The sequence below is a fragment of the Mercenaria mercenaria genome, chromosome 10 (assembly GCF_021730395.1).
Source record: "Mercenaria mercenaria strain notata chromosome 10, MADL_Memer_1, whole genome shotgun sequence".
Lineage (NCBI taxonomy): Eukaryota > Metazoa > Mollusca > Bivalvia > Venerida > Veneridae > Mercenaria > Mercenaria mercenaria.
Window position 1 is genome coordinate 74,366,859 of NC_069370.1, and position 22,067 is coordinate 74,388,925.

General features: G+C 35.6%; 2 protein-coding genes across 2 annotated transcripts; one reads left to right on the plus strand and one right to left on the minus strand.

Moving 5' to 3' along the window:
- Positions 1 to 6,990: 6,990 nt before the first annotated feature.
- LOC128546246 (uncharacterized) lies at positions 6,991 to 14,196 on the plus strand. The gene is made up of 3 exons (XM_053516505.1): positions 6,991 to 7,322; positions 8,226 to 8,330; positions 11,913 to 14,196. The coding sequence occupies exons 1-3, from the start codon at positions 7,290 to 7,292 to the stop codon at positions 12,108 to 12,110; spliced, it is 336 nt and encodes a 111-aa protein (XP_053372480.1). The 5' UTR covers positions 6,991 to 7,289; the 3' UTR covers positions 12,111 to 14,196.
- LOC123561273 (thyroglobulin-like) lies at positions 14,178 to 21,527 on the minus strand. Its single transcript, XM_045353522.2, has 10 exons — positions 21,273 to 21,527; positions 20,545 to 20,652; positions 20,165 to 20,191; positions 19,666 to 19,798; positions 19,460 to 19,539; positions 18,947 to 19,153; positions 18,017 to 18,128; positions 17,124 to 17,203; positions 16,520 to 16,707; positions 14,178 to 15,408 (listed from the first exon to the last, which is right to left on the minus strand). Exons 1-9 carry the CDS (start codon positions 21,442 to 21,444, stop codon positions 16,520 to 16,522), a joined length of 1,107 nt encoding a protein of 368 aa, XP_045209457.2. The 5' UTR covers positions 21,445 to 21,527; the 3' UTR covers positions 14,178 to 15,408.
- Positions 21,528 to 22,067: the final 540 nt, after the last annotated feature.

The window sequence follows — 22,067 nt, forward strand, 5'->3', positions numbered from 1 at the left end:
ATCTATTTCTGTATTGCCAACATCGTAGGTTTTAATCCAAACTGACATCCATGCTATTAATTTCAGAATGACCGCATTACCGCCTTGATCATTATGGCTGGGAGTTACTCCTTCTGCAACTGAATCCACTTCATTTTGTCCGTTTACCACCAGTTTGAGATAAACTTCCTTTTCGTGAAGTTCGCCAACAAAATTTGTAAATATATAGACTCCATTGTACGGAACAGTGAACACACCGGTATGATTGTTGTAGGCGTTGCCATCGTTATGAAGTACTTTGTTATAAATGATGATTTGTCCCATTTGTATGTTGTAAAGAAGGAATGATACATTTTCCCTTTTACATATGAAAGAAATATACGAAAGAAACGTTTGAGTCTTTTAGATCAGTATTTTCAAAGCTGAAGTATGGAAGATTCTAAAGTAGCAAGAAATATTTACGTATTTGTGAGTGTCTAACGATATCTTTAAGTACTTTCACAATGTTGTTAATAGTAGTGCATCATTTCTGATAAAACCAATCAGTTCACGATTTTGATAAAATACATGAGTTTCTCTAAGTAGACAAATATTCCAGTTGTAGTTTACTTTGATATTCATTTGTAATTAAAGCACATACAAACTTCTTAACTTTTTGCTTTCCAAACTTCTGACCTGCCTTGGAACTTAGTCTCATTTGAAGATTGAAGTTTGATCTTGATTTTACCAATTTACTTTCTCTGTATAGAAATAGCGTCTAGGGGTATTTGGTAGCTCTAATTTTGTTTATTTTCAAAAAGGAATCATTGAGAAATAAATAGATAATTAAATACTATAAGCTAATAGTTTGTAGGTTCGAATATAATTTTAAAAAACGAGAAAAAATCATACCCATTGCCAAACGCTTCGCTCTTGAAACTTCAAAACTACTTTGGAACTTTTTCAGTTGTTCCCACTTATTTTCAAGTCTTGAAAGCCGCTTTTCGAACGCCTCAAGTTGCTGGCTAAGATTCCTCGGTGGTTTCGCAGACACACAGTAAATCACAGACACAAAAACTACACAAAACTTTCGAAAATGCATGTTCTTCTGTCTTGTTTGATTTTAGGCTTCGAGTAACCTTCACAGATGTGATGTGATGAAGCGACAACAAAGACGCATGTTAGTTACTATTAAAGCTTTCGTCTCCATCGGTTTTTTTTTTGTAGAATCAAACATATACATTTAATTTATATAATGCACGAGCATAGCATGCAATTAAGTTGTTGTCAAGATATTTGTTTTAAGCGATGTTAAGTTTGACAAGGGAGGGTAAACTTGAAGTTAATCAGCGATGAGAAGAGATGGGTACTTGATTAATTGTCGTGAACAAGGAAGGATTACTGTATTAATCAGCGTGGATAAGGGAATGCTACTTCATTTACCGGTGTAACTTGATTAATTAGCATGGACAGCGGGGTGCGAACAAGGGCAAACTGCCAGCAGTGATTATATTCCTTAGCACTTTGTCATAAAATACCCCTAGTCCATAAAAACATATAACTGTTGAAAGAAATCGAACATAATTTTCGATTTTCTTTCATTTTATCGCCTTAAATCTCTAAAAATGCTCGATTTATAGGCCAAGGCAAGGAAAGGTCACTTGAGTAATTGCCGTGGGCAAGGGAGGGTTAACTTGATTAATCGACTTGGACAAAGAGGATTTATTGGCGTGGACAAAGAAGTGTATGCAGTGAAAGCAAATTGTGTATGTTTCAATTATTTCTTTTTTGTTTTGGTGTCTTAATATATAAACTTTGCATTTTTACGTTGTGAGAGTATTCAATACTCGCCATATTGTGGTTAACAAACAGATTTACTCACACGCGTTTGTGATCAAACTTGTTTCGAAAATTCAGGCTTGTACTGATTCAAACATGACGCCTATTTTACATAGGGCAAGTTGCATGTGCAATATGTGTCAGTACACGAGTGAACATTAGATGCAATATTTTCACGAGTGGCATAGCCACGAGTAATGTAAGATATGATGTTCATGAGTGAAGGAGATTTTGATGTTACATATTAAGCAAACTTATTTTCTTTTTATCTCACATTTTGACTAAATTTACCCATTTCGTAGTTTCTCACCAGTGAAAAATATATTTGATATTTTTCACTGTGAAAATATCAGATATATTTCTCTCAAACAGTTAGATAATTCATTGAAAAACACGTAATAATGTTCTATATCACAGCGTACAATTATGATGCCTGAAAAAGTGTACTTCAATGTTCAGTAGCGACAGTTGTGCAGACACCACAAAGGGCAAACATACATTTGTCATTCGAAGTGTTGTAAGTTGTCATGTAAACCCGAAAACGACAAATGTATTTGTTTCTGCTGCGACAGTCGTGCTTATAGCTGTTCGCTTGTTATCACCTCTTGTACCAACTCGAGTATGTTTTAACAAGATAATTCTTCTATCATATACGATGATTTGAATGTTATTGTACCACCGACAACAAAGTTGTAAGGGTGGGTATACTGGTTTCAGGTTGTCTGTCTGTCCGTCTGGCCGTCTGTCCGTAGACGCAATCTTGTGCGCACCATCTCTCCTTATCCTCTTGACAGAATTTAATGAAACTTCACACAAGTGATCAGTACCAACAGTAGTTGTGCATGGGGCATGTTAGGTTCTTTTAGAAAGAAAATTTGCAGAGTTATGGGACTTTGTTTTTTGTTACTATACTATATACATAGACACAATCTTGTGCGCACCATCTCTCCTCATCCCCTTGACACAATTTAATGAAACTTCACACAAGTGATCAGTAGCAACAGTAGTTGTGCATGGGGCATGCTAGGTTCTTTTAGAAATTTTTTTTGCAGAGTTATGGGACTTTGTTATTTCGTTACTATACTATATACATAGACACAATCTTGTGCGCACCATCTCTCCTCATCCCCTTGACACAATTTAATGGAACTTCACACAAGTGATCAGTAACAACAGTAGTTGTGCATGGGGCATGTTAGGTTCTTTCAGAAAAAAATTTGCAGAGTTATGGGACTTTGTTTTTTTGTTACTATACTGTATACATAGACACAATCTTGTGCGCACCATCTCTCCTCATCCCCTTGACACAGTTTAATGAAACTTCACACAAGTGATCAGTAACAACAGTAGTTGTGCATGGGGCATGTTAGGTTCTTTCAGCGACAAAAATTGCAGAGTTATGGGACTTTGTTTCTTGTTAACATACTATGTACATACAGTCTGCATATGCAATCTTGTGCGTGCCTAATCTACCAAACCCTTACACACAATTTAATGAAACTTCACACAAGTGATCAGTACCAACCCTAGTTGTGCATGGTGCATGTTGCATTCTTTTAGATAAATATTCTGCATAGTTATGGGACTTTGTTTTTTGTTACTATACTGTATACATACAGTCTATATACATACAGTCCACATAATTATGCAATCTAGACTTAAACTGCAAAATGTTAAAATTTTCTTTTGTTCTGTCACGTAAAGAAACGTTGCATGGTCTCGGTCAATAATTTTGACTATTAACCGAAAAGCATTCAATAAGAATACCATAGTGTTCGCTATTTTCAGATTAATTACATTTAATTTTGGATGACTAAAGACCCAAACCTGTAAACACATTGTTGTATTTAACTGCGTACAATTATGTCGCCTTAAAAAGTCTCCTTAGCTTCTTTAATTCGACTGTCTGGAATTCTTTCTGTAGACATTGTCAAGGGTAAATAAGCATTTAAAATATCAATCTTTTATTTGAAATCTTGTAAATCTGATTATTTTAAGTAAGCGATGGTTAGTCATTTTATCATTATAGACTGTGAGTTTTTTCAGCAAGAAGAGAAGTTTTTGTTTCGACAATCGTACTTGTAATTGTTCGGTTTGTATCACCTGTTGCACTCCCGAGAGTTTTGACAACATACTTGTTCTATCAAAACCAATGGTAGTAATATTATGCTTAGAAATTCGGTAAAAATGGGAGATGCATCTTGTGTAGGCTTTGTATTGGCGCTTTTCACTTGAGCTAAAGTGTGGACAAGGTGTACCCGTCGTCCATCCTTCCTCAGATTTAAGATTCAGATGACGTCCCTGAAAATCATCATATTTTACATGAAATATCTTAATAAAACGCTAGATCTAAAATTCTGTCATCGCCACCCAAGGTGCTTATAAATCAGGTCTTATTTTGATAGTTTTGAAAAATGCTGCTTAACACGTGAAAGACTACGACACAAAATATTCTACACAATCATATTGTTTCCTGAGCTTCTGTGTCAAGCTGTTCACACCAGTGTCACGTTGCGGCCAGACTTTGGACTGTCATTGGTACATAAGTTGTTAGAAGATAACATTACTTTAAAAAAAAGTTTGCGAGAAAAGGAATTTATACGAATGCTATTTTTAGTATGCGAATGAGCTACTTAGACTAATACCGGACTCTTGCTATCTTTATAAGTAGTGTTAACGGTTAATACTAGTACTTCTACTAAGTGAACTTAGATTTGCTGTTTGGAGAGGTTGAAAGTTCAATATTCGTACATTTGCTTGTAGGAACTCGCTTTTTCTTTTAAACTGTATTATTCACATAACTTTTCTGTTAGTTTCAAGAGTAACATAAATCTTGACGATGATACATAAAAGAATATGTGAGATTTATATTAAGTAGTTATCGTACCTGTTCATTAGTTTCCAGTTTTCACCTGCACCAACTGGGCCTTGTTGTGAAAATTTATTTATGTTATATCAGTTGTGTTTAATATTCCTAACATTATGCTAACTTTCCCCTGCCGAAAGGCGAAGCGGATGTAGTAATGGTCTCCGTTCGTGCGTGCCTCTGTGTGTTAATTTGTCCGTCCGTGAGCTCTTAACATATTTTCCCGCGTCATAGCTCCAAAACAGTTGAAAAAGGGCAGGTGTACAAGAACCATAACTCAGCATTGCCTGCTTTTTGAATTAATGCCTTGATCATTATCGCTAGGGATTCTCCTTCTGTGTCCTCTTCATTTTGCCCGTTTACCACAACTTTGAAGTAAACTTTCACTAACAAAATTTGTAAATATGTAAACCCCATTGTACGGAACAGTGAACACACCTGTATGAAGTCTGTAGGCATTGCCATCGTTATGCAGTACTTTGTTGTAAATGATTGTCTGTCCAATGCCGACGTTGATTAGACTGTGGTCGAGAACGGCAATGAATTGCACTTGTGGAGCTGTAGAATGAAATATAGGGATATGCATAATTGTTTTACCAAATAAAATATTTCAAATGAAGGAAAGTTTTTAAAATAAGAAAATACAGGACACAGATATAAATTTCAGTTAAAAAGTAACTTGTCTCGCGCACCTGATGATAACCTTAGTAAATAAAGAATGTGCATATACATAATATTATCTGCTATCTTCGGATTCTCCTACCATCGCCAATCGCCCGATTATGTAGCACAGCAGTAGGATGGTTGGATATTAGAACGGCGATAGTCGTATGACGATATTGTAGGGTAGTAGAATTGTGATGGTAGGATGACAGTTTAACCTTCCCAAACAACCACATAAACTGCTCCCCCCACCCCCAATGGTTTATTATGCCTTAGTATTCCAGCACCGCGGCCACATTATCATCACCCCAATCCCCACGCACTGCCACATTGAACCCCACCTCCGACACCTACTCTCGAATAAATATGACTTCTAACTTTGAATACAGGAGCGTGGTGATTAGACATTTTTAGCAGTGAAACAATCCACATTACCCTCATTTCAGTTAGTTTCTTGGGCCTTAGTGTTCCGTCACCATCGCCGCAAAAAGCACCCTCAATCCCACACACCGCCACATTACACTCCCAACTGCAACACACATACTCCAAACAAATTTTAAAGTTTACTTCCTCCTCTGATCTAGAACTTCAGGCATATATTGCGGAGGTCTTGTAGCCGTATATATATCACAAGGTTAGCTTTTTGTAAAAGCCAGCGGCCCGTTCATTACGCTAATGACCAACATAACAGGACTGAAAGATCATCAAAGTGCAGATACTGGTGGACCGTCGGGCAATTACGCTAAACTGTCATTTACGTTTAGTTTCGTGCTAAAGCTACTTTGTCGAGCCCGCTTGCGGGCGTCAAAATGGCTGTTCTGTGTATGTGCGTTAGTGCCTTAGACTAAGTCTAATATCTAACTGTATTATATACGGTAGCACGGAAGTATCAACATCTTTATATTTCTTTAATGTGTTACGGCCTTTGAAAAGACACGACCTTTATTTTGTCGTTGTGCCTTAAAACTAAATCTTTTAAATTGAGGTTCGCTGGCTTATGCAAGTTAAACGTGTCGAAGTTAAGCTCACATGTCAAACATTTTTCTACATTAGGGATTAACATAAGTTTTAATGGATGCAATACAATTAGCAAAAAGTCAATCCGTTGCTTTCAACAGATTTATACAAAGGAATTTTCGCTGCACTGTTTGTTATCCAACATGTTTTGAAAGTTTTTTTATGTAGTGAAATACTGACAAGACGAAAGTTGAGTCTTTTTTTACTTAATATAAATTACTATTCACAGTAGTGTTTTCAGCTTTGGTCTTTAGTACAAGTTTGATTTATGTCGGAATAAGCAGCTTTTGTGTTCTAAATGAAATTAACAAATTTTATATTCGAATTACTTTTTTACATGTACCCAGTTAACAAACCTTAATATATTTGATGAAATTAAGAATATATTTGAAATGTATACATGATTACCATTTTGATAAGACTTTCAAACCCAAAATATTATTAAATTCTATTAAAATCAATAATCCGCGCACACGTTTAAGCTTTCTATCCGATCGACAATGATTGTATTTCTCATCTTCCTATTGTTGCTGTATATCTGTTAAATTATTTATTATTAAAAATCCATTGAATTTCACTTCACTTGTTAAGTCGTTTATCTTATTTTCGGTTTTATTAAAGAACGTTGATGACACTCTACACTTGAAAAATCGAAAATCAATGTAACAGAAGACAGTAATACGCTCGTCAGTTGAAGTTAGTTGGAAACGATTGTTTACATGTCGTTGTTAAGTGAAATATGTCAGCTCTCGTCGATCTTAAACCTTTAACAATAAGATCGACCGTATTGCATTAGTATTTGTTTGACAAATATTGTGTACATAATATTAAATATGAATGCAAATAAACTTTTGGAATATGAATGAATTCAATAAATTAAATGGTTTATATGAAAGTTTAACAACTTGTGATTTATGTGTATCGTACTGAAACGGATTGAAACAAGATGTGTAGGTGGGGCTGTACTACAACTAATACGGTTAGTGATTTAAATTTTCTTTTGTTTTAAGCTACATGATACTTTTGTGAACGAAACTAGCCTTATTGTTAATTAATGCGGCGTTACTAAATAAACCAAGGTAAAACTGCGCAATGTCATTCAATTAAATCTTCCACTCGGTATTTAATTAAACCGTAATATATACTTATAAGAGAAAACAGGCGACTGTCTGAATGTGATCTGCTTCTCAAGTTCTTTTCCATATAAGAAGTTTTGATATTACCCTTGTGTAGGGCATGGCCCATGTACCAAATGCCCTCTGGGTATAATAAAACGTTGCTGTAGGTGTGATAATCCTCAGAGGCGGAATGCCGGATGTTCTACACAGGTCCTGGCTCTTGCATGAAATAATTTATAGAGGAACGTACATGGTATCTTCTAGCATCATTAAAGCCTGATTAAAGTGTTAGCCACTCAACCCGTAGGTCGTGGGTACTAGTCCCCCTGGACTCGCGACCATGCCTTCTATCACACCAGTGCTGGTTTTGCCAGGAGCGAACTCGATAAGCTTCAATCTTTCATAAAATGAATTATTATAAGTTAAAGCCTGGTAATGTCAATGTAGCACTGTATATAAACTGTTTTCTGGTGAATATGCTATAATGGGAAACACAGCATGGCACAATGAATCAAGTACTGTTACAGTATTATATACAGCTGGGGTATAATGCAAAAATTCATTGTCTGACATGGTCAGAGTAAGACCCTAGTAACTTACAAATAGATGTACAGTTACTATAACCATTCCCACCCCGCAACCCATCCTCTAAAGAAACGAAAGTAAACTGAAAAAATAACGTTCAGATAATAATTGAATTCGGTTTCTCTCTAGTATATTTCAAACAACTGCTTATTATACATACTCTTATACTCTCGTTTCAGACATACATGTGTAAATGGTGTGGGACACGATATTGTCGGGAGTGTTTGCACGGAGACTTTGTCGGATTAATGACCGAAGCAACACAGTGTCGGATCTGCAATCAGGTATTATAAATATTGAGTCATTTGCAAAAGCATTTTAGCAGTAGCAACTAGTATCTGTTTTCATCAACAGAGCACGAGTAACGTTACTTTTGATGCATTTTTAAAATTTGTCTCACAAATAGATTAAAATTAGTTTTTTTTTGTGCAAGTGCACGTTTGGTTCTGGATTTAGACATCGTATGCGTTTATTGAAATATTTAATAAAATTCATAGTCGTACGCGTACCCATACAACTACAGGTAATTGCGACATACAATTTTATGTAAGTCATTATTGAAATAACACAACACTAACCATGTTTCAATGAAATGTTTTATTTGACGCATGTTTAACGTAATTGTGCACATTTCCTTACGTTACGTAATTTATCCGGATAACATAAAATAAAGATGGCATACGGAAGAAACGTGTTGCTTATGAATAGAGAGTTTGAGATTTCAAACTTCGCCTTCCCCTTCAACGTCTCTCATATATATTTTGGGTAAAACGTCACCGATATGCGTGTATTTTATTTAAATCACACGTTGCTACTAAAGTTTTCCATGTAATATCACGTAAGCCTAAGACTTCGCTTTATTACTATGCGAAATAAAAAGCTTAGTTTCAGGATTTCTGCTTATTAAGTTATTTGATTATCCATATTTATAATTAGACTAAATTTGATGCGAAACACTATCAATAGGTATAAGAATAATGAAGTTTTGTATGGCTAATGATTTTAACTAAACACATTGAATTGAACCTGGAAGTATAAAGTTATCAACTGATTTTGAGAAACTTTGAGATTTTGTTCAAACTTTAACTTCTACGGCATATTTGTGTCCCCAGGCGGTATCGATTATACCAGATGGGCCTTTTTGTCGTATGAAGTGAAGTTTTGAACGTCCGAAGATGTGATATCACGAAAGTCGAAACTTCATTCTTTTTACATCTACTCTATCCACATACTCGGCATCAAAGACTGAAATCTGGATGGAGGCACATGGCATGACAGTCATTTTACTTGAAAAATAAATAATTACGCGCGATTATCATTTGGTGGAACATTTTATTTTCACATCCAAATAAAATCAATCTGTTTCTGTCGGACACTTAATACGACAATTGCGTTTTAATTATAAACATAAAATGGTACTAGTAAGACGGAAAATTCTTTTGAAGTATCAGACAATTTCAGATTTATGATATCATGATGAGAGACTTTTCCTGTTAGCCGTATGGGATAACTCCATTTTTTAAATGCATGGAACCAGAGCCTGGCAGAGAGACATTGTGGGTTAATTCCCCCTTTGATTCTTACATTTTACAAAGAACGTCAGTCTTGAAACTCGGTGTGACGCTACCCTACCCCTACCCTATCAAAGTGTAAAAGTAAACAAAATGTTGCATAAATTACAAATTAAACAAATACACAATAGCAACAAAAATCTAAAGAAACGAGATTCGCAATGGACGGACCGTCAGGGGAGGTAACTAGAGTCACGGATTGGGACTAGTCCGATATGAAAGCGTTCAACGTCATGATATGGAAAAATATTGCACGATCGCGGTCCATTGAAACCCAATGGAAAATAATTTTAGGTATGTAATAATCATTTTTATTTCCTCTCGTGTATGATTTACAATCGTGCATTGTATACTGACTATACTGACATAATTTTATATAAAACCTAAATGTTTGGAGCAACACTAACGAGTTTTTACATTGTTCACATTGTTTTATCGTGTGTTTTTTTTTTTTGTTTTTTTTTTTTTTTTTTTTTTTTTTTTTTTTTTTTTTTTTTTTTTTTTTTTAGGTAATCGCTCTAATATCCATGCGATGATTATATTAATTGAAATGTTTTTTTTTTCATTTAATTTTCATTCTTTTCATTTTTAAAACCTCTTGTAAAATTCCTGCCCTTTCGGACAATTAGTATCAAAATGCACGAAAAAAACGATCATAATTACGGATGAATTGAATGGGCGGATTAAAAGAAGTAAGGTTCATTCTAATGTTTGAAATCTCAAGGAATTTTAATCGAACTTCAACTTCATACGTTAACTTCGCAAGAGACGTTGAAGGGGAAGTCGAAGGTTGAAATCTCAAACTCTTTAATGTCATCCCAGGAGTACATAAATAAATACGGCATCTGTATTTCTTTCTAGGTATCAAAAAACGATAACAACAATGTATTCCAAATGATGCCTTAAAACCAGCGCGGATCTCTGACGTCATGGACAAATATCTCAAAAATAATTTATAAGCAAACGTACTTTTACATTTTATTTCACCATATAGCTCTAATAGACAACCATGTTGATTTAAAACTGTAAAAGGTTTCAGTAAAATCTGCATTGTGGAAAAATTCAAATTCTTCAAATCAGTCTTACAAAACATCAAGCAATTAAGCGACCATATCTTTTTGACTTTTAGGTTTCGAAAGAAAAACAAACAAAAAAACCCCAACAGGTTTAATCAAATTCTACATTGTAGAAAAAAATTATCCGAACTGGCAGAATTACTTGAACATATCGATGATAACCCGCTAACCCAAATCAGACGATAGTGTGTGTATTGTTTTCAGACTGTTAACAATTCTCTTTGCTTAATCGTACAATAATGAGAAGGTTATCTAGTATATGGACGAACTAGGTCCTTTCAAAGATAAAATCAGATGTCATAAACCTGCTAAAATCAATGATCAGCAAAACGTTCAAAATAAGTTGGTATTCTTCACAGTACTTCAAAATAACTTGATTTTCTGTTTCCGATTTGTTTGTTGATTCAGCGGTACTTGTCCCTTTGTTTGGGAAAATTACTTTTTCTGACACGGAAGAATAGTTGGAAAACATAACCATTATAGATTTCACATAATTTAATGACATTCGTTTAAATGCATGTGCATTACACGGACAACCTATACAAAATATGTACTAGCTTTTATAAACATGTTAAATTCTCAGGCCGCGACAAACGAGAGTCGTCAGCAAATAGATTAATTTAAGAAATAATTTATAACAGAAGGGTGTTTTAACACTGTTTATGCACGATGGGCGGTTATACGTCGGGCGTAATAATTTCACGAGGGCGCAGCCCGAGTGAAATCATTTGTACGACGTATTACCGTCCGAGTGTATAAATAGTGTTAAAATACGGTTTTGGTATAAATTATCTCGATTCTAATATGCCCTTAATCTAAAACAGTAGACAGAATATAGTAGGCTTAGCGCTCTTTCTTGGTCGCAACAAAAACATTGACGTCACCGCACGTTAACGTGACGTCATTCTAACATAAGATTGTTTTAACAGAGAAAAGCATATTAGAATGCTGTTTCCGAACTTATTCATGCAAAATATCCCAAACTGATTTAACCGTTGAATGAAGTCGTTGTTTGGCATTCAAATGCGGTCCTTGCGTTATATTAACACGCGCCTGAAAGATAAAAGAAAATGATTTTATTCAAGAGAAAATCATTAATTCAATCCTAACACGTTATAAAGGATTACATCCTTGACGACATCCACAAAATATTTTCAAGTTCTGTGAGGTTCACCACTATCTTGTGGCATTCTAATTACTAAGGTGTTTTTTTCTTCAGAAAAAGTGTCAAGGAAACCGAGTAGAGTATGTTCCTCGACCAAAGGATGAGGTGGATCCAAAGGCTGCTAAGACACGCGGATCGTCGTCATCTAGAACGCGCAGTGCAAAGTCATCCGCTAAATCTAGCAGATCAAAGAGTGCAAAAAGTTCACGAGCAAAATCTGGAAAGAAGTCCGGCAAAAAGAAGAAAAAGTAAAATTCTCATCAATGGTTCCAAATTAAACAGATACAAGATTACGACAGTTTCATATAGAAACTGCTAGTGCTTTCTATTTAGATGTAGAAGTAGATAAACACTGTCGGCTATTCGAAGCATGTGTGATAAAGGAATCGAAACACTTTGGGTCATGCCAGAGGAACGGAAGATTAAATTCGACACGAGCGGCGTTTAAGTTTAGGATATGGAAGTTAATTACAGTGAATAATAAGAGGGGGAAATTAATATATGAAAAATGTGTTCACTTAAAGATAGCTGTGATATATACATACGTACCTTTTCGTTTTAAAGTGCCGGTATTTATGTTAAAAAACAAACAAACTGTATTTGTTGTTTCTGTTGTAGGTAATGCATTTTAGACGGATGTTTAGCACACCTTAGCACAAAATGCTCTATGTATGCTTTTGTGATCCACCGTCGTCCGTCGCCGTCGTCAGCGATTTGACAATTAACACTCTAGAGTTATTGTCAGAATGTTACCCTCAATACAGTTCCGGGTGAGGTCATTGTTGCGTTATCTGGGGTCAAAACTAGGTCATTAGTTCAAGTCATAGAAAATCCTTGATAACACTGTAGAGACCACATTTTCTACCTGATGTTTATAAGACTTTGTCAGAATGTTTTTCTCTTTGAATACGAGTTCAAGCTTGAAACGAATGTCAAAATCTTGGTTACTAGGTCATATTAATAGAAAAACCATAGGAACACAGTAGAGGCCGGATTTCCTTCTCGATCTTTATAAAACTTTGTCAGAAGGTGTGCCTCTGTGAAATCTATGCCGTCTGACTTTAACCTGGTCAAAATCTAGGTTAATAGGTCAATTAATAGAAAAGCCTTGGTAACACAATAAATGCCACATTTTCTGTCTGACATTTATAAAACTTTGTCAGAATAGGTATCTATGTGAAATCTACATCAGGTATGATGAAAGTGGGTCATCTAAGGTCAAAAGTTAGGTCACAAGGTTTTATGATAGAAAAAACTGTAGATAACACTCTAGGTGCTAGACTTTCTATCCGATATTTATAAAACTGCATCAGGATGTGTGTCTACAAATTCGTGTCCATAATATCTGTTCGATCTTTATAAGCTTTACCAAACTGTTTTTCTCAAATGAAATCTACGTAAGGTTTAAGACTGGGTTACCCGAGACTTCACGTATCCGATCCACAAATAGGCAAGTTCTGTATAACAGTACTATTGAAATATATAAAATTCTGCTGCCTGGTAAGCTCATATAATTTTGGTATCATAAGAATGTGTATTGTCTGCTGAAAAAGAAAATATAAATTACATGATAAAATATGATATAGAATTATTTTTTACTTTACAGTCTCCAATGATACTTCAATAGAAATCCAGTTATTACAGTGTAAAAACAGTGTAAAATTTATCATTTCGAAGTCAAAAACATGACTTTAATGATTCTTGCATATTATATATGGTCATCTTATTTATCAATTCTTGTTCAGCAGACACAGCTCTTTCAAATGATACCAAACCCCACCCCCCTCCCCCACAAAAAAAACTTGGGGTTACCAGACATCGAAATTTTACCTATTTGTGTATCGGATACCTTAAACTAGGCCACTGTGTCAAATCATTGAAAATTCTTGTTAATACCATAGAGACCTAATTTTATAACTGATCTTCGTAAAACTTTGTCAAAATGTTTGCCTCTGTGAAATCCAAATCAGTGAAACTAGATTATCCAAGGTCAAAAGCTAAGTCACTAGGTCAAATAACAGAAAACTGCTGTTAACACTCGAGATGACACATTTTCTATCTTATTTTCGTGACACTTGGTCAGAATATGTGTTTGTTTAAATTTGTAACTGGGTCACTTGGGTAAAAACTAGGTTACTTGGTCAGATCATTGAAATTCGATATACCTGATTTCAAAAAAACGTAGTCAGAATGTTTGTTTCAGTGGAAATTAGCCAAGGTAGAAACAAGGTTATCTAGGGTAAGGACAGAGTCGGGTGAGCGATACTTTGTTTTCTACAGGGATACATGCAATTCATTGTTTGCAATTATAATAAAAAATAAAGCTTTTTATTGTTTATTCAAGATCTTGACAGAATTTCTTAGAGGTTGTTCAACAAGATAATTTGATGACCAGTAGTTATATTTCGTAAAGAAACCGGCTATAACGGTCATGGTGAAAGTAAGGCACAACCTTACTATTGATACACCACTGTAGACATGGTAATATTGGCGTTGGTTTTATTTATGTTGATATTCGTGAATAATACCTCTCATGACTTCAGAAATATTTGATCATATTAATCCACACCATGTAAAACTAAAACACTCACGTTTTGGAAATAACACGTACCGTAAATAAGGCTGTTAACCATGAGTCGTTAAACAGACAAAGTCTGAGCAAAAACTACCAGTCTACAGTACTGAATGGCGGCGTCCTGATCCAAATGAGAAATTTATCAGTTTGCTGTAATTGAGTTTATAATGCGTCTAGACTGATGTAATTTTGCCGATTTGCTTTTATACAATTAGATATAAATATTTCAAGCATTCAAAAAGAAGTTTAAATTTCAAACTAACAACGGTTAGGTTGGGAGACCTGTCTCAGTATGCAGTCATGTGACCAGTCGATTTCGAAATTGCCCTCATAAACAACCAACATGAAACTGGCTTCAAATCTCAGTTTTATTACCTGAGAACCACAACGTTTTATAACATCGGAACCAGGACGTTTTATAACATCGAAAAAAAGGATGTTTGCCCAAGGACCGGATAAAACAATCGATCTTCCGTTAGTCAACTGGATGGCTTATTACCTTGATGCTCTAAGAAAATAGTAAAACTAGAACCTACGATGTTGTAGAGGCAAGTTATTCCTAATCAGCGGCCCTAACCACTTAGGAAGCTTCCAACGAACATAGTGTAAGATAAGGATACCAGCATCGTAAACTGAAGACAATACTTGATACATTTGCATTTTGTGTGAATGCACTTAGACAAACCTTTTAACGGGTCTTTGAAGTTTATATCGTTGCCCTGATTGTTTTATGTATTCTGCAAGCCCGGATCGATCAATGAATTGATGTTTGATCTTCTACCGTTGTATAAACATAGAGCTCTCCGCATGTAACTGGCTGGCATTTATTACAGAAGAAAAAACTGTATAACCCGTAAGTTGTTTAATCTATATATTACAATACAAAAACGTCTAGTATAAAATAGGTACAAAAACAGATAACAATGAACTGGAGATCTGAACGTTGTTGTATGGTTGCCGTCCCTTTAGTAGTGACTGGAATGGAAACAATTATACAACATAAGTTTCGAATGATTACAAATATCATGTATATTTCACATGTTTTCTTTTATGTTGTTGACAAAAAGTACTTATTGATTTTCTTCTCGTACCATACTACCCAAGAAAAAATTAGTGTAGCTGTTCAACAAAATTAAACGCGAGCTTCAAAAGAGGAAATAATGTGAATTTCAAAGTCATTAGTATACATGAACATGTAGCTTAATTGATAGTTGTTTAATCTTCTATATTTTAAAAACTTGTTTCTGCTGTCACTTGAAATGGTTCTTGATCAAGCGACGACAAGATAGTGAACTGTCCTAACGTTGACATTTTGAGGTCATTCAAAAATTTAGATCACATATGCTTCCAATAGATAAGGCTTTGTCCCTGTTTAACAAAGCACATCATTTATGTAAGCATATTTATGTTTCCAATTCAGATCATTTGTTTCGAAGACACGGAATGGTCCCTACCTGACATTTCAAAAACTTTGTTTCAAAAGGATACGGGCTGGACTGGTCCCTACCTGACATTTCAAATAATTCATGTTTCAGATGGATACGGACTGGACTGGTCCCTACCTAACATTTCAAATAATTTATGTTTCCGATGGATACTTGCTGGACTGATCCCTATCTGACATTTCAAATAATTTATGTTTCAGGTGTATACGGACTGGACTGGTCCCTACCTAACAATTCAAATAACTTATGCCTCCGATGGATACTCGCTAGACTGGTCCCTACCTAACATTTCAAATAATTTATGTTTCCGATGGATACGGGCTGGACTGGTCCCTACCTAACAATTCAGATAACTTATGTTTCCGATGGATACGGGCTGGACCGGTCCCCACCTAACATTTCAAATAACGTATGTTTCCATGGTCCCCACCTAACAATTCAAATAACTTATGTTTCCGATGGATACGGGCTGGACTGGTCCCTATCTAACATTTCAAATAATTTATGTTTCCTATGGACACGGGCTGGACTGGCCCCAACTTAACATTTCAGATCATTTCTTTTCAATGCATTTGGACTTGTCCTTGCCTAACATTTTAAATAACTTGATTCCAGTGGATACGGGCTGGACTAGTCCCTACCTAACACTTCAGATCATTTATGTTTCCAATGGATACGGACTGGTCCCCTAGTCTGGTTCCTGTATCATCAGTGCAGTAGCAGACTGAGCCCAGACACTGGTATTGCTGGTAGTTGCCATTTGCTCTGCAAGTGTGAATACGACCCAAAATTCCCATAGTCGCATACATATCCTTATCACGTGCGCATTCTATAAAATATATACACGTTTGTTAAATATATCAGTCTACGTTTCCACAAATGTTTCCACATAGACTGATCTTGAAGCAATTTGATAAGGTATTGATACCAAAGAGCTTCCTTGTTTGAATATTATAAAAGATATTTCATCGACGTCTAATAAATTGAATTTGCATTGAATAACATAAAATGACCATATGCGTATGTAAAATTGGATTTCTATTATTCAACACTGTGACAAGAGAAACCATTATAGAAATGTTCAGCCCCACTTTTGTGGGCAACGACATTAAGTTGACCGTATATGAAACACATCTCCAAACAGTTGCGCCAGTTGAGAAAGTGTTTTTATAATACATAAATACTGCATATAAAATTCCTTTGCTCGAAGATATCGGAAATATTTATTTAACTAAATAAACTTACGACATGTCACGTGATCCTTCATGGCAATAGGTGAGGAGTAACCTTCAATTTTGGTACCATCCTTTCTGACACAGTAACATCTGTAAGCAAACGATTAAAGATATAATAATGTAGGGCAATGACTGTGATTACGTGCACGATATTTACGTATTCTTGTTCGGCAGTTCGGCATTCTTTGGACGTAGATCACATGACTTTCCGTAAAAGAACGGAGAAAGCCGAAATCGCATATGAAGAAAACGGTCTTTGCCGATTGCCTTTACGTGTCCATTACCTAACATTGAACGCTATCAAAACGAAATTCGATAACACATTTACATGTACATTTGAACGAGAAAGAATAAAATGATAAATTATCGTAAATTGCTCTTCATAGTGTCCAGCATTCCCTTACATTGCCCTTCATTACCACTTAATATATTATCTTACAACCTACAACTACGCACGACATCTTCAAAAGAAGCCGAGGTTTTGTACACAGCTTGGCAGTCAAGTTACATTTCACAACATGGCATACCATAGACAGGAGACTATAAAGCTTTGTTTGAACACCAGTCAAAATACGAGGATCTGATTTGTTCTTTCTGAGCACAATTTTTATAAGGATCTGATTTGTTCTAAGGACTTTCTGAGCACAATTTTTGAAATTCACCAAAATTCGATTCTAAACTGGTCTCGAGTACTGAGTTTTATATTTATAAGATTAAATTTGGAGACCAGTCTAGAATTGGAGGATTTTATTAGTCATCTCTCTTGAATAATCTTGAATGAATTAGACCGATGGCAAATATGCATTATCATACTTTTCTCCAAACTCAGTTTTGTAACCTTGAATTGAACTTGGGAAAATAAACTTCACTACACTGGCAGATCAATGTAGACAAATTACTTACTCTGAACCCTGACACTGTCTTGGAATATATTTGCCGTCTGCGTCACATTCTGGTACAAATGTGCCTAACAAGTTACTGCCCTGGGCTGACAACAATTCCTTTGAGCATGCGCCTACAAACAATATATAACGTTATTGAAATAGATACTGGTCGGCCTTGTCAGCAAATCAGTAGCTAGAGTTTTGACATGGATCTACAAACTAACTCAGTTTTGTTAACCATAGGAAATGTTCACTTTGATGTACATTGTTGTTTATACGGTTGTACTTTTGTATTTAGTCATAAAAATTCTGATTACGTTTCCGACAATAAATAACAAACAAATCGTCTGCTTCTGGTCCTTCTTCTGGTTTCTAAGATAAAATTTTACATCTTTTATTTTCATAAAACTAAGTCATCAAGTTGAAATAAGGAGGGTCTTGCTCTAAAGAGTCGTTGCTTGTCGTTCTTCGTTTATGTAAGGTTATACGCGGGTGTAGATTTTACATCCAAATGCATTTTCATTGGCCTGCAAAATAAATACCGGTATCTGGTCTAAATAGGGTTTCAAGCACAGTTAGATCAACAGTTTCTTGTGATATCGGCCTTTCAGTCTTTGTGCGCATCGTGACTATTCAGATATACAACTTTGAAAATTGTCAAACTTTTTAAAAATATATGATATTAGCTAGGCCGAGAGGCGAGCTTTACGGTAACATGTGTATTTCAAGATATGATGAACATTCGTAATCTTGGCGAAGTATAGTTATTTCGTTCGTTTCACGTTATGCTTTATGCGGAAGTGAAATGTGATTGCTCTAACTTAAATTCGAAAGAAAAACAGAAGCTTATTTATAGTAAACTGGAGCTCGCTTTGAGGTTTTGTCTTTTTCATATTCATGTAACAGGTGCTTGTATTTTTTGCAAATCTGCGTACTCTTTGAGACTTACCTGATGGCATTGTAACGTTAGTTCCTGACAATACACCGGCTAGTAGACTTCCACTTCCGCTTCCGGTCTGAGCCCCGGACATCATTGGCTTTTGTGTTGTAGTAGCAGCTGGGCCCTGGCCAGCCTTGTAGTTGCCATTATCGTCACAGAAGAACAGTTTGCCAATCAATCCAGTTTTCATGTAAGCAGCCAAATCCCTCGCACATTCTGTCCATAAAATATGTGTAAGTGCACCATAACAACAGTCTCGTATTGCATGTAAATATTTGGATGTAAACTTTTGTCTTGTGCAGAACATTTCAGATATTTCAATGGATGCCTACCGATGTGCTTCTTTCACATAAATTAAGAAATTAATTCATCAACAAGTTTACAGCTATGATAAAAAGGAATGTTGAGTCATTTACTGCTCTAATTGACACAACAACAAAAAAGGTTTGCAAGTAAATAACTGTGTCCAGTAAAGGCATCAGAAAACCATTATATTTTTTAACAGAAACTATTTTCACTTACGACAATTCATATTGGCTAGTTCACCAATGCCAGCTTTGTAACCCTCAATGGCAGTTCCCATATCATCCACACAGAAGCAGCTGTAATGTTCAAGTTACAGGTTAAATTAAAGCAAGAAACTGAACTAACTAAACACTGTTAAGATGCTTTCGGTAATGTACCATATTGTGTTATAAAACAGAGCAATCATACAGTAAGGCACTTACACGGATCCCTCGCACTGAACAGGGGCGTACTCTCCGTTCTCATCACATTGAGGCTCGGTAACACCGATCAGGGGAAGCCCATTTTCTTGTGATTTTCTAATCTCTTCTTTTTTCCTCAAGCAAGGAGTATTGGCTGAAAATAAAATTAAACAGACTGCATTGTTTTTATGGCTACTCTAATAAAAATACTCAATGAAACCGAGGAATTAACATTACCAAAGAAACAAAAACCAACTAACTAGGTAAAAACTACATACAGTAATTGGTAGTTTTGAACAGACTCTAGAGACTCGGAACCTGGGGAACAGCTTCGTCTTAATCAATGTGTAGACACACTTTTTCGTATGGGTGTGCGAGATGGGAGTGGGGTGGAAATTCCTCATTGAATAATTACGACGCATATTTTGGCGCCAAATTAAGTACATCATTTTGCAGTTCTGCTTCACTAAAAATTATTTTTGGTCCGACAAAACTGATGTAGAAATATAACATGTTTTACCTGCGGTATCCGCTGCTTGCTGGACACCTGCAATAATCAATACAACTTCAATAAACATTTAATGCTTCACTATTCCTTTTTTTTTGCAATTTCGCAAACTTTAAAGTTTTTATGTAAAGAAAGTGGGATACACACTATCATTTTTGAATAAACTACTGTTAAAAAGATCCAAACAAGACATAGCATTAATGTTTCGTAGCCCGTTTTTAATTTGACATCATCATTTTCAAAATGAGGCAATGTGTTTGCCTTACTAACATTCGCTTAAAGCTTGGATGTACGCGAAGTGTATACATGTAATTTTACATAAACACATATTAGTTATTTCATTCACTCATTTTTCTCTGAATTCTGAAAGATTCGTAGATTCGACAACTCACCAACTTTGGTACACGTCATTGTATGTACGTTACATTCCAGTCCGCCGGCACATTCTACCGTCGAGGGAACGCCAAGCAGCATCGTTCCCATGCAGTTGTCACCCTCAGCTGTAATATACATCGATTGGTCGGTTGATTGACAAGGATGATGATGTTGTTGTTGTTGTTGATGATGATGATGATGATGATGATGACGATGACGATGAAACAAATGTTATGACATTTTGATTTGAGCGGTGTTGATACAATGTTAATGAAAATAAATGTTTATGGTTCAGAGGATTTTATTATTGCTGTTGATGCTGTAATTGTTGCTGTTGAGGAAGATGACATTAGTATGGATACAGATAATGATAATGATGGTCCTGTTGGTGAGGATGATAAGAATTAGCGGGACGATATTAACCAAGGGGAACAGAAAATTACAACTCAGCAGTATTGTCTCCTGATCCAATATGATAATTGGGCTTATAGTCATAAAAGAAAAAAAAAACTGACAGGGATTTTAGAAATAAAAGTAATGCGGATACGCAGAATTAAGTATTTCAATTGTACCATGTTTTAACAAGAATGAGATAAACACCATTATGTATTTAATATTTGTCATATATTTATTTACATCGACCACACATACACACGGGAGGTCAAGAAAAAAACAAAATGGATATGATAATTAAAAGACGTAGTTATTAGTGATGAAAAATTATTGGTACAGTTTGAATTCTTACCTAGTTGTGTCAGACAAATATCGCAGCAACCGCACCAACCTCCTTTTTCATTTACTCTTCCATTACAGTCGTCCATAGGGGCACAGTCTATGGCATCACAGGCGTTGTGTGGGCACTGAATCATTGCCCGGCTGCAGACAACAAACGCCAAAAACGCCGCTAATTTCAACATTTTTGTTTTCAATTATTGTAAACTAAATTTCCTCGGGTAAATTATTGTTAAGTTTTGGTTTCAGGTGTATTTATACTGTAATACTGCTACTGTTATCTAACCTGTGCAAGGTCACCTTTTCACTGTGTGGGATAGGATAAACGAAATCGTGACATAAATAAAGCGTTCAGTTTGAGATAAACAAACATCCGATAGCTTTAAGTCAAGGTGCATTTCAAGTTGAACTACATTGACTTTGAAGATGTTTAGAAGTATTGACTTTCCACTGATCCTCACTCGTTGTAATATAAGTGCACTCAGTCAAACGCTGCGCGCGAAAACCATTCATTTTTAAAAGGCCTAACTACACTAAGGGAACAAGCGCATGAGCCATCTGCAGGGTGGCCAGGGTCTGCCGTACACCAGATTTGGCGAAATGTTTGAGAAAAATACTGAGAACTGATGGCAGACGCTTTGTGCGGAAGAAAGCACACAATCTGCTGTCCTCGACTCACCTTATCTTATGCAAATCCGTCAAGCTAGAAGGAAAATACAGGCAATTTTTTACCTAATCGGGACGTTTTTTCCGTGTGTACGGTATCCAAATGTCAACTGAGTCTGGTCTGGCATAATGATGGACAGTT